The sequence below is a fragment of the Pagrus major genome, chromosome 8 (assembly GCF_040436345.1).
Source record: "Pagrus major chromosome 8, Pma_NU_1.0".
Lineage (NCBI taxonomy): Eukaryota > Metazoa > Chordata > Actinopteri > Spariformes > Sparidae > Pagrus > Pagrus major.
The window spans coordinates 8,579,064-8,592,473 of NC_133222.1; the positions used below are offsets into that span (position 1 = coordinate 8,579,064).

At 42.4% G+C, this 13,410-nt stretch overlaps 1 protein-coding gene across 1 annotated transcript in view; it reads right to left on the reverse strand.

Moving 5' to 3' along the window:
* Positions 1 to 572: 572 nt before the first annotated feature.
* The window catches only part of sema3e (sema domain, immunoglobulin domain (Ig), short basic domain, secreted, (semaphorin) 3E), a 31,936-nt gene continuing 19,098 nt past the window's right edge, over positions 573 to 13,410 (reverse strand). The window contains exons 4-19 of the mRNA XM_073471766.1: positions 10,443 to 10,603; positions 10,115 to 10,174; positions 9,635 to 9,754; positions 7,225 to 7,318; positions 6,827 to 6,943; positions 6,423 to 6,565; positions 6,210 to 6,324; positions 4,779 to 4,848; positions 4,550 to 4,694; positions 3,987 to 4,212; positions 3,595 to 3,686; positions 3,139 to 3,180; positions 2,372 to 2,538; positions 1,945 to 2,015; positions 1,486 to 1,619; positions 573 to 1,073 (exon numbers count right to left, since the gene is read on the reverse strand). Of these exons, the coding sequence (XP_073327867.1) occupies positions 573 to 1,073; positions 1,486 to 1,619; positions 1,945 to 2,015; positions 2,372 to 2,538; positions 3,139 to 3,180; positions 3,595 to 3,686; positions 3,987 to 4,212; positions 4,550 to 4,694; positions 4,779 to 4,848; positions 6,210 to 6,324; positions 6,423 to 6,565; positions 6,827 to 6,943; positions 7,225 to 7,318; positions 9,635 to 9,754; positions 10,115 to 10,174; positions 10,443 to 10,603 (2,258 nt within the window). The remainder of the gene's footprint in view (positions 1,074 to 1,485; positions 1,620 to 1,944; positions 2,016 to 2,371; positions 2,539 to 3,138; positions 3,181 to 3,594; positions 3,687 to 3,986; positions 4,213 to 4,549; positions 4,695 to 4,778; positions 4,849 to 6,209; positions 6,325 to 6,422; positions 6,566 to 6,826; positions 6,944 to 7,224; positions 7,319 to 9,634; positions 9,755 to 10,114; positions 10,175 to 10,442; positions 10,604 to 13,410) is intronic.

A 13,410-nucleotide genomic window follows, 5' to 3' on the forward strand; every position in this document is an offset into this window, starting at 1 on the left:
ACTCAAAATAGAGACAGAGAAAATAAGTTATCATAGTCCCAAAAAAAGATTAGAAGGCCATTACCTTTAACATAGTTGTTTTCTCTCATAATAGATACAGTAAGAGTTTGTCATATTGAGCCATTGAATGAGAGGTGGAGCGGAGGTTTTCGTGCAGCAGTCTCTGTGTGCGTTCGTAATGACAGCTGGGTCCACAGGAGCTGATATATTATATTCTGTCCCATTCAGATCAGAGGCAACGTGGCTTAATCAGTCGTCCATCTCCACCCGGGGCTTCCTCTCTGTACTGACACTGACATACATAGTATTTACCCAGGGTGTGCAGCGGATAATCGGTTCACCCGCCAGAAAAAAGGCAAAAAGTTGCTTCTCAAAATAGGTTAAAACGTAACAGTTAAACTACTGGGTGATAAATGTAGCTACAAAACAAGGTAACCTGCTACTTTTTTTCTGTAACTGCTCTTGTTGAAAGCAAAGTGAAAACCTTTTACATGGTGCAAACACAGAGAGAGTCTGACCTTTAGACTGTGTGTGTGTGCGTGTGTTTGTTTGTGTATGTGCAGTCGGTCTCCTCAGGTGCCCAAGGTGTGCCTGGGCGCTCGGTGGGAGTTCTCCTCTGCTCTCCCCTTCCCTCTCTTCTCGCCACTCGGAGGAACATACTTCCTTTTGGTCTTTTTACGCTTCTTATCTGAGCACCACACTCTCTCGCAGTACTCCTCCACTCTCTGTGCATCCCCGTAGCCGATCAGCTGGAGGAACTCCTTGTACCACAGCCTGGAGTGGGGGCCTGGCAGTGAGGAAGGCACCAGAGCTCTGGGGCTGATGCTGGGGCCTGGTGGGGAGCCCATTGAGGAGTGACACGAAGCTGCAGGTTTCTCTCCTCCCCCATCATTAGGCCTGTGGATCGCTGACTCCACCCTCTCCCCTTTGAGCACTTGGAGTGAGACGCGTAACAGCGTGTGCACGTATCCGTGTTCCACAGTCTGGCACACGTACACGCCGACATCAGAGCTTTTCACACGCAAGAACAGCAGCCCGTGTGAGGTCAAGATAACCCGCTCATCACCTCGAACCTACACGGAGGAAGAAAGAGACACAATTTTCTTCTAGTCATTGATGTAGCCTTTTCTGCACTGTTGCTGCTTCTCTTCCAAGAGGAATTCTAATTAAAAAACCTTCAGAGCTAAACTAAGTAAGGGATAAATAAAGGAATGGTAGTCCTTCAATAATGCACTCAATACTGTGACTCTGTACTTAAGGTTCTGTGATCTATATAATGATTCAGTATTACTGTTTGCTGTTGTGTCAACATAATGTTTAAATCGAAATAGTTCAGATACTGGTATAAACCTTTTAAAATCTATTCTGATGCATTCAAATGCAGTTTCCAAAGTCACTACCCTGGTGCAAAGGAGAAATACATTTTCCTCGTGGGGCTCTACACACTGTGCATTTTGTTCATCGCAGGCCCAAGATCACACTCACCTCGTGCCTCTCTCCTCCTTTCTGTAAGAACCAGAGGACCTTGGCTTGAAGTGATCGAGGGACACACTCAAGTAAAGTGCTGTTGCTCTCCACGGCGTACACCAGCCTCTCCTCAGCTCTCTGCCATTGTTCGTCTGCACCCACACACACACACAAATCGTAAAAGACAGTGAGGCGAGAGACATGGCAAAGAACCGCCATGACCTTTCATTAACTGTAGAGTGGATTGTTCTACCCCAATCTCCTCCCACAGTAGAATCACTACCCTCTCTCACCTCCAGCTGTGATTGCATATCAAGAGTTCATATTTGTTCGTGTTCAGTCTAGTGCTTCTGAACAACTGCATCATTTCTTTGCTTGTACACACTATTTGGCAAAATTTCCGCGATAAATACACACAAGCATGCCCGTGCGCACGTACACACGCACACCCATCACACAGTCAGTTTATACACTAACCGTCAATTTGCAGCCCATTGCACAGCTGGACGGCGTTGCCATGGCGAACATCCTGCCGCCTGAATCGTCTGCTGAGATAGGAGCGAGGGAAGTAGAGAGAGAGTGATTTTGAACGTGTGATGAAGTGCGAGGGATGGGTGAAAGGAAAGATTGAAAAAAGCAACGAGGGACAGGAAAGAGAGAGGAAAAGAGGAAGGGCGGTGATCAGGTGCATACTGATAGGCATTACATAACAGCTGGCTGCCGCCTCTCTCTGAGCCTGTGATACTGACTTGATAAACCAGCCTCAGAGCATTGTGACATTCAGGCCAAGATGCTATGATGAAACAGAAGTGAGCTGGTAAAGGTGTGAAGAGCTGATATCACACAAACACATCTGCAGGCAGGAAAAGAAGGGCTCTGTCTCAGAGAGTGTGTGTGCTGGTACCTCTTGGTGTAGACTCCAGCAGGGTAGTATCTGGAGCAGGTGAGACCATCCCAGGCACAGTAAGGGTCTCTGGCCAGACAGCAGTCAGCACATTCAGAGCCATAGAGGTCACACTGATGCAGTCTGACCTGGGCCACTCCCACTTCTGATCCCACATACAGTTGTTGCTGTGGAGCCAAGTCACAATGTCACACATTTCCATAATTTATGCCTATATTCACAGTAGAAGAGAAACCAACTGGAAGCTGAAAACACAAAAGAGCCGATAGGAGACATGGTGAGCGGTGGTGGCTCAGGCGTGTGTGAGCTGATCAATCAGAGCAGACTGGGTTTTGTCTCTTAAAGAGACAGGAGCTAAAACAGCATCTCAGCCAGAGGCCAAATAAAGTGCCGCAGCGCTGGACAGTATGAGAGAACTGACAAGTTTGTTGAGCATTACAGCATGTAAACCTATTATAATATAATTATAATAAAATGATGAACCTGAAAACCAGCATAATATGTCTCCTTTAATCAACATTAATTTAATTTATCCATTGATAAATTGCTTATTTCTGCAACTGACAATAAAGCCTTTGAATCCTTGAATCAGTTGGATTGAAATCACAGATAATATACATGCTTTGTCTTGACCTCGACAGCTGCTACAGTACATGTAACTATGTAAAAACAAAGCAATGGAAATTGTTGCAATGTTAACATCTTGTGGCTAAACAACAGTATTGCATGAACAAACAACAGTATAGGGATGCAGATGGTCCTCTTACCCTTTTAGGTGATATTATGATCTCTCTTATTGGCGCTGGCAGCTGCAAATAGGACACATTTGACTGAATCAGTGGTTCATCGCATGCTATAAGAATAAATTAACAAGAGCTGACATAAAGTTCTTTGTCACTGGAGGCCTCCCGTCATGCTTCTGTCCATCCCAAATCAGGTCTTAATTAAAATGGCAGCAGCCGCTGCTTGCAGGCTGGATCTAAAATGTAACTGATCTAAGTACATTCAAATCATTCTGAAGATCTCTCAGCAGGCTGGCTGCACAATCATACTTGTGTCCCTCTGATGATAGGAAGGACACAAATTAGCAATCAATGAATCCAAAACAATCTCTCTAGCTGCAGCAGTAATGGACTGTGATATGTAGGCAGTCAAATGCAGAATTTGCCTGGTTACAAAGTCTACTTCTGTTTCACATTTTCATTTTCTATAGCTAAAAATACCTTGAATACTTGCAGCTCTTCCAGCAGCACCTCCTCCATAGTGTCTGTGTCTTTGTTGTAGATGGTGATAACTTTCAACACCACTGAGTCATCTAATGCAAGAAGACATTAATGTTACATATAAGTTTTACAGATGATGACTTAAAATTCTTCACCTCTTTCACAACCACTGCAAAAAACGACTTTGTATATGCACAACTTTGTATTGAGGTAACACTCATATATATGTTTTTTATATCTGACTATTCCATCAAAATGTCCCGTCAAGTGTGTTTGTGCACCCAAATGTTCTGAGCATCTCATTCTTGTCTTTCATTTTTAAAATAGTAACATTGTGCAAAAAAGTCATGCATGGCATTCTGGATATACATAATAGGCAGTCATTCTTGTACCAGTGCCAATGTAGAGAACATGGTAGTGTCCATCCTGTGCCTGGACTCTGTCCACAGCGATCTGGGTCAGCTTCCTCCTCCCCGGCTCTGTCTGCAGCAGCACAGGTCTGCGGTGCTGAGGAAGGACTGGACGATACATCACAGGATGAGAACGCACAAACCTCAAAACCTCATCAGGAAACTCCTTAGAGCTGGAGAAGCCACCTCCGTTCACCTTACTGGCACACTGTTAGAGAGATAGTGTGACGAAAATAGAGAGATTAAAGGAAGGAGCAGAGACAGAGACACAAGAGGGCCATTAATTGCCTTGGCACTTTATGCAGCGTAGAAAAAAGGCTGACATGCTGTCGTCTGGCCCGTGCTGTCCCTGTATGACCTGCTGAGGTAGCTACAACAGTGCTGACATTCACCAGAGCTGTCCTACATGGCCTCAACACTGTCCCTTCTCAAGGGATGTCTGTCGTAGACGCGGACAAATGAAGAGTGCTGTGAATGCATAATATTGTTGTCCGTCAAGGAGTGAAGCCCTATAAACACTTCCTCACTCAGACTATAACACTCACAGATCCAGGTCGAGGGTAAGGGACTCTGTCCTCATAAGGCGTCCAGTGATGCTCAGGTCTCTCTCTGAAGGCAAATGGACCGTTAAAGGCTGCTCTGATGTCCTCCATGCGATAGACGCACACTGCATAGCCTTTAAACACCGCGCTGCAAAAGAAGGTTTTATTAGCAACTAGATAGATGATATGATTATGACTGCATAATGAAATGCTGACGGCATCACGGACTCACCTTGTTGTGCTAAAGAGGCCAAAGATTTCTGGGTTTTTTCCATCTTTGTTCTTGAGCACAAACACATCCTCTGAAACACCAGATGTAGAAGTTAGCTGTTGTTTGTTAGCCATACTAGGCTGACATTTTTACGTGCTTCACATTTAGCTGAAAGCACCGCTGTATATCAAGGAATTAAGATTTCTCCTATTCGGCTGGGAAACAGATTAAATTCTCTTTGATCCTGCAGCAGACAGAATATATTTTCCGTCCAGATGGTTGGAAGAGTCCTTGTGGATTTTAGATATCTTTAGAACAGCAGTAAATGACTTAATTGGTTTTTACAGAGATCACTGTTTATTTATTTTTCAGTAGATTTAATGCTTAGCTCTGTGACATGAATGTGATGGTGATACATGTGAGGCACACTGGGGCTTTAGTCATTCTACACTACTGGCTGTGTATCTTATGGAAAGAAGTGTTGAAATGAGTTGCTTTACTGCTCAATTGTTTACAACTATTGTAGGTTTGGCACACCCTTATGAAATAGGAATATATTTCCTATACTCTTTATGTAGATCTACTATGTTATAACTCATTTGTTCCCATTATATTTTCATATGTAATTACATATTGTACCGATATAAAGAGGCCTCTGTTAAAAAATCACGTCTAATATCTTCATATGTATTGAAATATACATTAAATGATGTATTTGAAATCAATTATTGTATGATCTGAATGATATATTCTCCATATATTGACAATTCTACCAAGTATTGCTGCTTTTAATCTGCTAGGAAAAATATTGCCATGAAATAACCAAAAATATATGATCTAGTAATATATTCAAATATGCATTTTAAGAAATAGATTTTTTAAATACATATCAGCATATGTTAGCAAGGCATTATTTCAAATTTCAAATGATGTAGTCTCAAAATATTGACAAATATATCAATTATTGCTGTTTTTCATATATGGTGAAAACTATTGCCATATAATATCCAAACACGTATTATCTAGTGATACTGTACATGCATATATATTTTGAGTAAAAGATGTTCTAAATACATATCAGTACATATAGGCTATGTATTACTGAATATTTAAAGTCATATATCCTCTATATATTGGCACAAATGTATACCAATTATTCCCATTTTTCATATTGCCATCTAATATCTGAACAAATATTTTCAATATATGCAATTATATATTTTAAGTAATAGATTTTTTGGATACATAATATATAAAAACATTTCATTCCTTTCATATATTAAAATGTATTTTTTTAATGCATTATTTTCTCAGTATATGTCAATCTATGCTTGTTCTGTACCAAAAATCCTCAATACCACAGTGACGCTTCAAATCTTGAGGTATACACAGATGTGTGTGTTACTGTCAGTAAAAATAACAATAAATAAATAAGATGGCATGCAGCCCTACCGAGATCATCAAAGTGTGTATCGATGCCATTTGTCCCGGCCACAGAGCAGATGAGCCGAGTTTTCAGGAAGGAGCTCCATCTATTCACCAGCATCCTCTGTCCTCCTTGATCATTCTGACAGATGGAGGCACATATAGAAGGTGAGTGCAGAACTTTGACTTTAGCTGAATCTTGCCAAAAAAATCTTTCCACACAAGCATTAGCATTCTCACCGCACAGACTCGTCCAACACGAGTATAGACGGCCTTGTTCGCTCCATCGGCATCCGTCTCCCGCTCAGTGAAGAAGAAGTAAACTTTATCATCATCCCTGTCATCGTTGTCAGGAATAACTGCTGACCCCACAAACTTGGGTTCTGGAGGAAGAAGAAAACAAAAGTTAGTGGAGCAAACAGTTATGCCTGTAAACTTTTAAATTCCTACTCATTTTAAGGTGTTTTATGGGAGGAATCTCTGAAATCATCAATTAGTCGATTGAAAGTAAATTCAGCTTCTTAGATGTGAAGATTTGCTGCTTTTCTTTGTCATACTTAGGGGTTGTTACCACATATACTAAATGTTTGCACTCCCTTGCATTTAAAGGGGAATGTGATCACATTCCTGTAATGCATACTGACCACTGAGCTGCTGCCTGTCGTCTCTCTCCGTGCGTGTGTAGGTCTGGTTGTTGAGTCGACACAAAGCACCATCATTCTCCCAGTAGTCAGTGTACAGGCCAATATACAGCTCTCCTCCTAATGCACACACACACACAAACAAAAAAACTCAATTAACACCAGTTCATATGTAAACATTAAAAGTGCAGCCTCCCTTTTGCAGTGATTGAAATGCTGACATGAAAAACGACCACAAGATGGCAGCATTGACTTGTTTAAAGTGAGGGCCTGTCGTCAGTGTAAAATTGCATGGTATGTCTTCACCCAGCTGAAATGAAAACATTCATTGGAGTCTCACAACTGTGCTTGTAGCTCAGCTGATGGTGAGGTGATGAGTGACAGAGTGAGCGGTGCCTTACTGGAGAGCGTAGACGTGCAGGGGCTGTTGGGGTCGTACGGGCAGCGCCCTCTGCCGCTCATTATACTGTCTTCTTCAAGAGTGAACTGCTTGTTCTGAGGACAACACACACAGACACAAGCACAGTTATTCGTACACAAAGAAAAAACTGCACTCTTGCAAAAGCTCTGGCAACCTCGAGACAAACCCCAGCAGGTGTCGTGTGCAGAGAGATTGAAGTGAATTATGGCGAGGAGGGATGGGAAAGTGATGGATGAGCAGGAGGAAGAAAGATAGATGAGACAAGGAGTGATGGATGACCGAATGAAGGACTGTTGTCTGATTTCATATAACCGACTATCCTCTGCTCTTACTCCATAGTGGGCTCACTACTTCCTCTCTTCTGATCTCGTTGTCCTGCACGGCAGGTGACAAAAATACACACACACACACACACACACACACACACACACACACACACACACACCCATTCATACCCTGAACTCCCTCTAGAACCAGAGCTCATATGTTTTGGGCCACCACGGTGTTTATGACTGTCACTGGCAGATCAGAGGGGGTGTCATATATTGATTTATGAGTAGCCAAGGAACCCTACTGTTCTGTGACTACCGCCCGGCATTTGACTGTAACAGAAGTCAGTTTCTGGGTTAAACTCATCCATCATGTAGCGTGGTCTATCAAAAGCAAACGGAAAATAGGTAAATATGGTCGATCAATATTACTCTGCATGCAGTACTCTGATATATGGGTTGTTTTTATATGTCTGGGCCAGTAGGGCATTAATACTTGATTTGGTGGTCAGTGGTTGACTTGATGAATAGCAATAGTATTTTATATCATAGTTTATTATTATCAAAATATTATTCAGCTCAAGTTTAATGGTAATTATAGACTGGATGTAATCTCGTACACCAAGTATGAAATTTATGTGAGTCAATGGAGAGATTAGGTTGCCTGGACTGGTCCAGTTTTGCTCAGTCTGTGAGCATTCCAATGGTATGAGGGATGGTTGAGCTTGGTTCCTGGACTGGTCGACCTACTGGACCAGTGCTGGAATGCAGGGTGGAAACCTTCTCCCCTCCTCGCTCTCTAAATACACTCCAGAAACACACACACACACACACACACATACACACACACACACCTAGGGCTGTTCTGTGTTTGACATCTGGGAGATATGTGTCATACTGTAGACAAACACGCTCGCACAGATGTATGCAGTCAATTTTGTATGGACACCAGTATGCACGCGAAACACTCCTGTGTGCACAGCCTGAAACACGCACACACATCTGAACCGACCCCTGAGTGAGACAGAGCATTCATCTTCCCTGACTTCAAACTTGCTCCCACAGACAGCAACACCTGGTCTGTCCTCCCTCTTTACCTGGACAGCAACAATGTCAGGGTTTTTTTTAAATATACAAATGAGAACCTTGTGCTGAACAGTTCTCTTCCTTAAAAAAACAAAAACACCACCCCAAGCTCTCTCACTCATTGTCTTTTCCACCTCCACCTCAGGTCATGCATTCACTTGTTGCTAGGAGGATAAACTCAACTACAGTAGCATGTGCAAAGAATTTAGCAGCTCAGCGGTCCAAGCTGTACTAACAATTCTGAGAGCTCCTGGCTAAAACATTATCAAAACAGTGCGAAGAAGGTTTTGGCTACGGTCATCTAAACACACTCGAGTGGAGGAGCACAATGGGAAATTTGGCTCACTGTATGAAGAAGAAATGTGCAAGCTTTTTTCAGTAAAACTTTATCATAAGGGTCCTGGCGATGCTTAACTAATGCACGACTAATGTAGATTTACTGCACAGATTAATTCAGGATATATCATGAACTCCTGCTGCTCTCTGTCAACTAATAAAATTACAATGACTTTGTGTGATCATCAGTTAAGGAATGTTAATGCACAGTTACTGCACACCCTTGGTACCGCTCTAAAATCAGTGCAGACTGGCAGGGCACAAGCAGGGGTTGCTATTAGCATTTAAAACAGTGAGGTTAATGGTAAGCAGTGTTTTTTTTCTATTTGATAACTTGATTGATAGTGTTAAGTTGTGAATGAATTGCACGCGTCAATGCTTTTCCATCTCCATCAGTTACATGACTCTCACTTGCCCCCTCAGGGCTTCCGTACATAGCACATGGCATTGTGATGATATAAAGATTGCCAGAGTAAAGCGAGAGAAGTGGCAACAGCTGAAGACAGGATGTCGGAACGGTCTAGTCGCCTCTGTTTACGCCACAACTACTGATGATGGATGAGGGTCTTGAAGGACACTCCCATTTCATAAGAGGAGGTTTCAACCCCTAATCTTTGAAATGTGTCTGACAGGAGGAACCCTTTGAATATCACTTGAATAAATTATCGTTAAATCAACTCCTCTCTCTTTGGGACTCACCTGCCCTGTGTGTCCCACTCTGACCAGGCCACAGGTGGGGTTAAAGGCTCCTGTTCCACAAACCAGCAAATGGGTCTGGTTGTACTTTTGCAGGACCTTGATGTAGTTCGCGCACTCCGGCTGTTGGAAGAGATACAGAGATGAAGCGGCCGATGGGAAGAAGGGTTGACGGGTGAGAGGTCACGAGGGCAGACTGAGGCCAAGAAGAGAAAATGGTGTGCTGGAAAAATGCCAGGCTTTTACTGCATCATCAATAACATCAGTACTTTAGGTTAAACAAAGGTTAATGAGCACAGTGATATATGTATTCAATTAATACATGCTGGTAGTATCTATCTGTATGTAGTATAATGGAATTATCTACCTATATAATAAATTAATTATACTGCAATGCGCATTATGAACTGGGCATTTTTGCTTTGCCCTTGATAGTCAACCTAAGCCACATCTGTATGCAGTCCTGTAGAGGGTGTCCCTTACCTTTTCCCTCCCTTTCATCAGACACTCCTCTATCTGAGATTCTGTACTGGCCCACTGGATCTGAAAGAATACACAGTTGCACTCATATTTACAATAGCGCATAAAAGATGTGCAGAAAACTTGACCAAGCAAAATAATCCCACCGTTATTACTTCATCTTCTCAGTTTCTCAATAAAAACACTCACAAAAAGTACTGTTTTATACTGAACACATACCTGCAGACACACATATGCACACTCAGTTTGGCTAACCTATTGCCCTGTGGGTAAATGGGTTCACTATAATACTCACTTCCTAACAGGCATGGAGGGATGAACACAGGCCTACCTCTCTCTGGTGAGTGTTAACCCGGTCCAGGCTAAGGGAGAACAGGGTATTCTTGGCACCAACATAAAGCCTCTCGTGGCCCTCATCCAGCAGCATGGTCTGAGGCTGAAGAGACGCTCCATGTCCCTGGAACACCCAGGTTCTGTTTAACTGCCAAAGCTCTGCAGACAACAACACACAAAGAGAAAAAAAATAAATACAGGAACACAACAGAGGTCTGCAATTAAGGTACGGATAGCTGTCTGGTTAGATAGAGTGTTCATCTTCAACGTGGAGTATCATCGAGCTTCTTGCCTGTGCTAACCGGCAAAGATCAAATTTGACCAAACCCAATCCTGGAGGGTTTTGTAGCTGCTCCAGTAACCTCCGTCCCAACTGCTCCCATGGCCAAGGGCACATTGCAACATGTGTTTTTGATTGGTAGCTTCCCCAAGAGAGCAGAGAGCAACAGCCGGGTTATCTTTCCATCTCATCTGTCCCTCTCATGTGGCACCTATGTCTCCTCTCTCTCAGTTCAGCTAGGCCTTTTATTTATATCATCAGTAAAAGTTCAGCTGGCACAAAAGCATCCAGGCAGCTCAAAGCCGACCTATTTGGCACCAACGACTATACTGCTGTTATTGTTGACAAAGCTCAATTAAGGGGGCACATGAAGACATTTTGTCAAAAGCGCGGATGAAGGAAGTTGGGTATGAGTCCTGGGAATGATGTTGTGATTCATGGGAGGCATTTGATGTCCACAGTATGGCCCATGGTCATAGTTTTATCAGACAGGAAACGGAACCAGCCTCTTTATCTGCCATTAGTTTGAGATCAGCAGCCACTCCCTGTCAGTCTCGCTTTACGTGATTTGAAATCCTTCTCTAAAAAGGAAGCGGCGGCCCATGACAGATATGTCATTACATAACATAAACACACACTCATCAGTAGTAGTAGACACACAGGCAATACGCCCAGTTGTACACACCTGATTGAACCTGACAGGCTGCTCCTCTGCTCTCCGTGAGCTTCTGGAAAAGGTTGAGGGTGAAGGATTTAAACTAAGTGAAGCCCCAGAGGTGTGTGTTTCCTCTGGGTTGCACTGGCCTGAAAAACTTTTTCATTAACACATGACCGGGTTGGACCAGGGTGTCCTTGTAAAAAGAAGAAAGGGGGATCTGGTGTGTGTTAGCAGAGCTGCTGAAACCTCAGACAGATTCAAGCACACCAGGCTGGGTTCGAGATCAAAATTTATGGCACTGCACAGGCTGTAATCTCTCCATTTCTTCTCCTTTAATGCATGCACTACTATTCTCAAAAAACCTCCCTTTAAATGAAGAGAGGAAAAACCGCCAGCTTGACACGCATAATTGTAATACTATGCCAACAAACTACCTCAAATGATGCTGAGATGTCTCTACATGCTGAGGTTGCAGGGGGTAATTGTATGATTTGTTTTCCTAGCATCTGTATATTTTTAGTGATACTTGATCTCCAAGGTAGGAGACAGTGTTTATCCCGGTTCTGTAGATTACTCATAGCAACAGCAGCATACGTTCTGTGGAGGGTTTTATTTGTTTAACATGGGATTAGATATCCACAGAGGAGTGGGTGACTGTGTGTATATTTTGTTGCTATTAAGATTTCCATGTTGGAGACAAGCGGCTGTTTGTTTTAGTAGCATTAGATCTCGGCCGGTTAGGTGGCAGAGAGTGAGGGGATGTGGCAGCGGTGTTCTGCCAGGGCTCAGACATGCTTCCTGTAATTATCTAATCCACACACACTTGGAGCGCTCTCTCTCTCTCTCTCTCTCTCTCTCACACACACACACACACTGTCCCCTCTCTCTCTTCACAGTTCCCTCTGAGTTAAGCTGAACTTGGATCAAGGACAGTCCTCCAAAACATTCCACTTCTACTATTCTACAAGTGTTAAGCCAGCTCTCAAACAATCAGCTCCTTCTTTAAGAGAAGTCAAATCTGCTGCCACTTATTCAGACGACGGACTTAGATGGCTATTTAAAGTGACGGACTAAACAGTGCACAAGCCAAACCCTTTTTTCCATCTTCTTTCACTTGTCTTTGTGAATTATGATGAGCGGCGGCTGATTAATATGGACACGTACACAGTGAGATGCATTGACAGCTCTCTCGCTCTCTCACACCCGGTAATGGAATGTAACTGAGGAAATGTACTCAAGTACTGTAGCTACGTACAGTTTTGAGGTACTTTTACTTTACTTGAGTTTTTCCATTTTCTGTTACATTATTCTTCCACTCCATTGCATTGGGGGCAAATAATGTACTTTTATTTATGTGTTTTTTTCAGTGTGAACCTACATGCAAACATATGTATAATTTACTTTTATTTGAACTTATGATACTGAAGTACATTGGTAACACTTTACAATAAAGTACACAAAAATGTGAGTAGTTACTGAGGAGCTGATAAAGAACGAATCAGGAACTACTTGATAGTTAATGAGTAATTCCTGAATTGCTGTGAATTCAGGACTAATGAAGAGTTACTTGAGAACAGACTGGCAGATAATATATGAACGAATCAGTCGGTAATGATTAATTCATAAATATCTGTGAATCGACATACTGACCACTTTCTTCATGAGTTGTTCTATCTATTGTCTATTGGGTAACTACTCAGTATCATGTTTAAAGGTGCACTATGTAGTTTTGTAGAAGACATTTTAATCAGAAGAGAATGATTTTTATGTTGAAACAAACTAAATAAACAAACTCTCTTTGTTTTCATGACCTTAGAGAACAACACAATTTCATACTGTTTTACTTTGTTTATATTTGGCGGACCCTGCCACCTTTCAAGCTTCAGTGTCCTGGGGACCTTATTTTCCTCTAAGAACAGCTTGTTTATGCAATTATGAATCGTTGAAGTGAGTTTGTTTTATTACCTCATTAATATTTAACTTTACTTGGAGGTCCACACAGAGAATAAGTAATGATTAAATATTTCA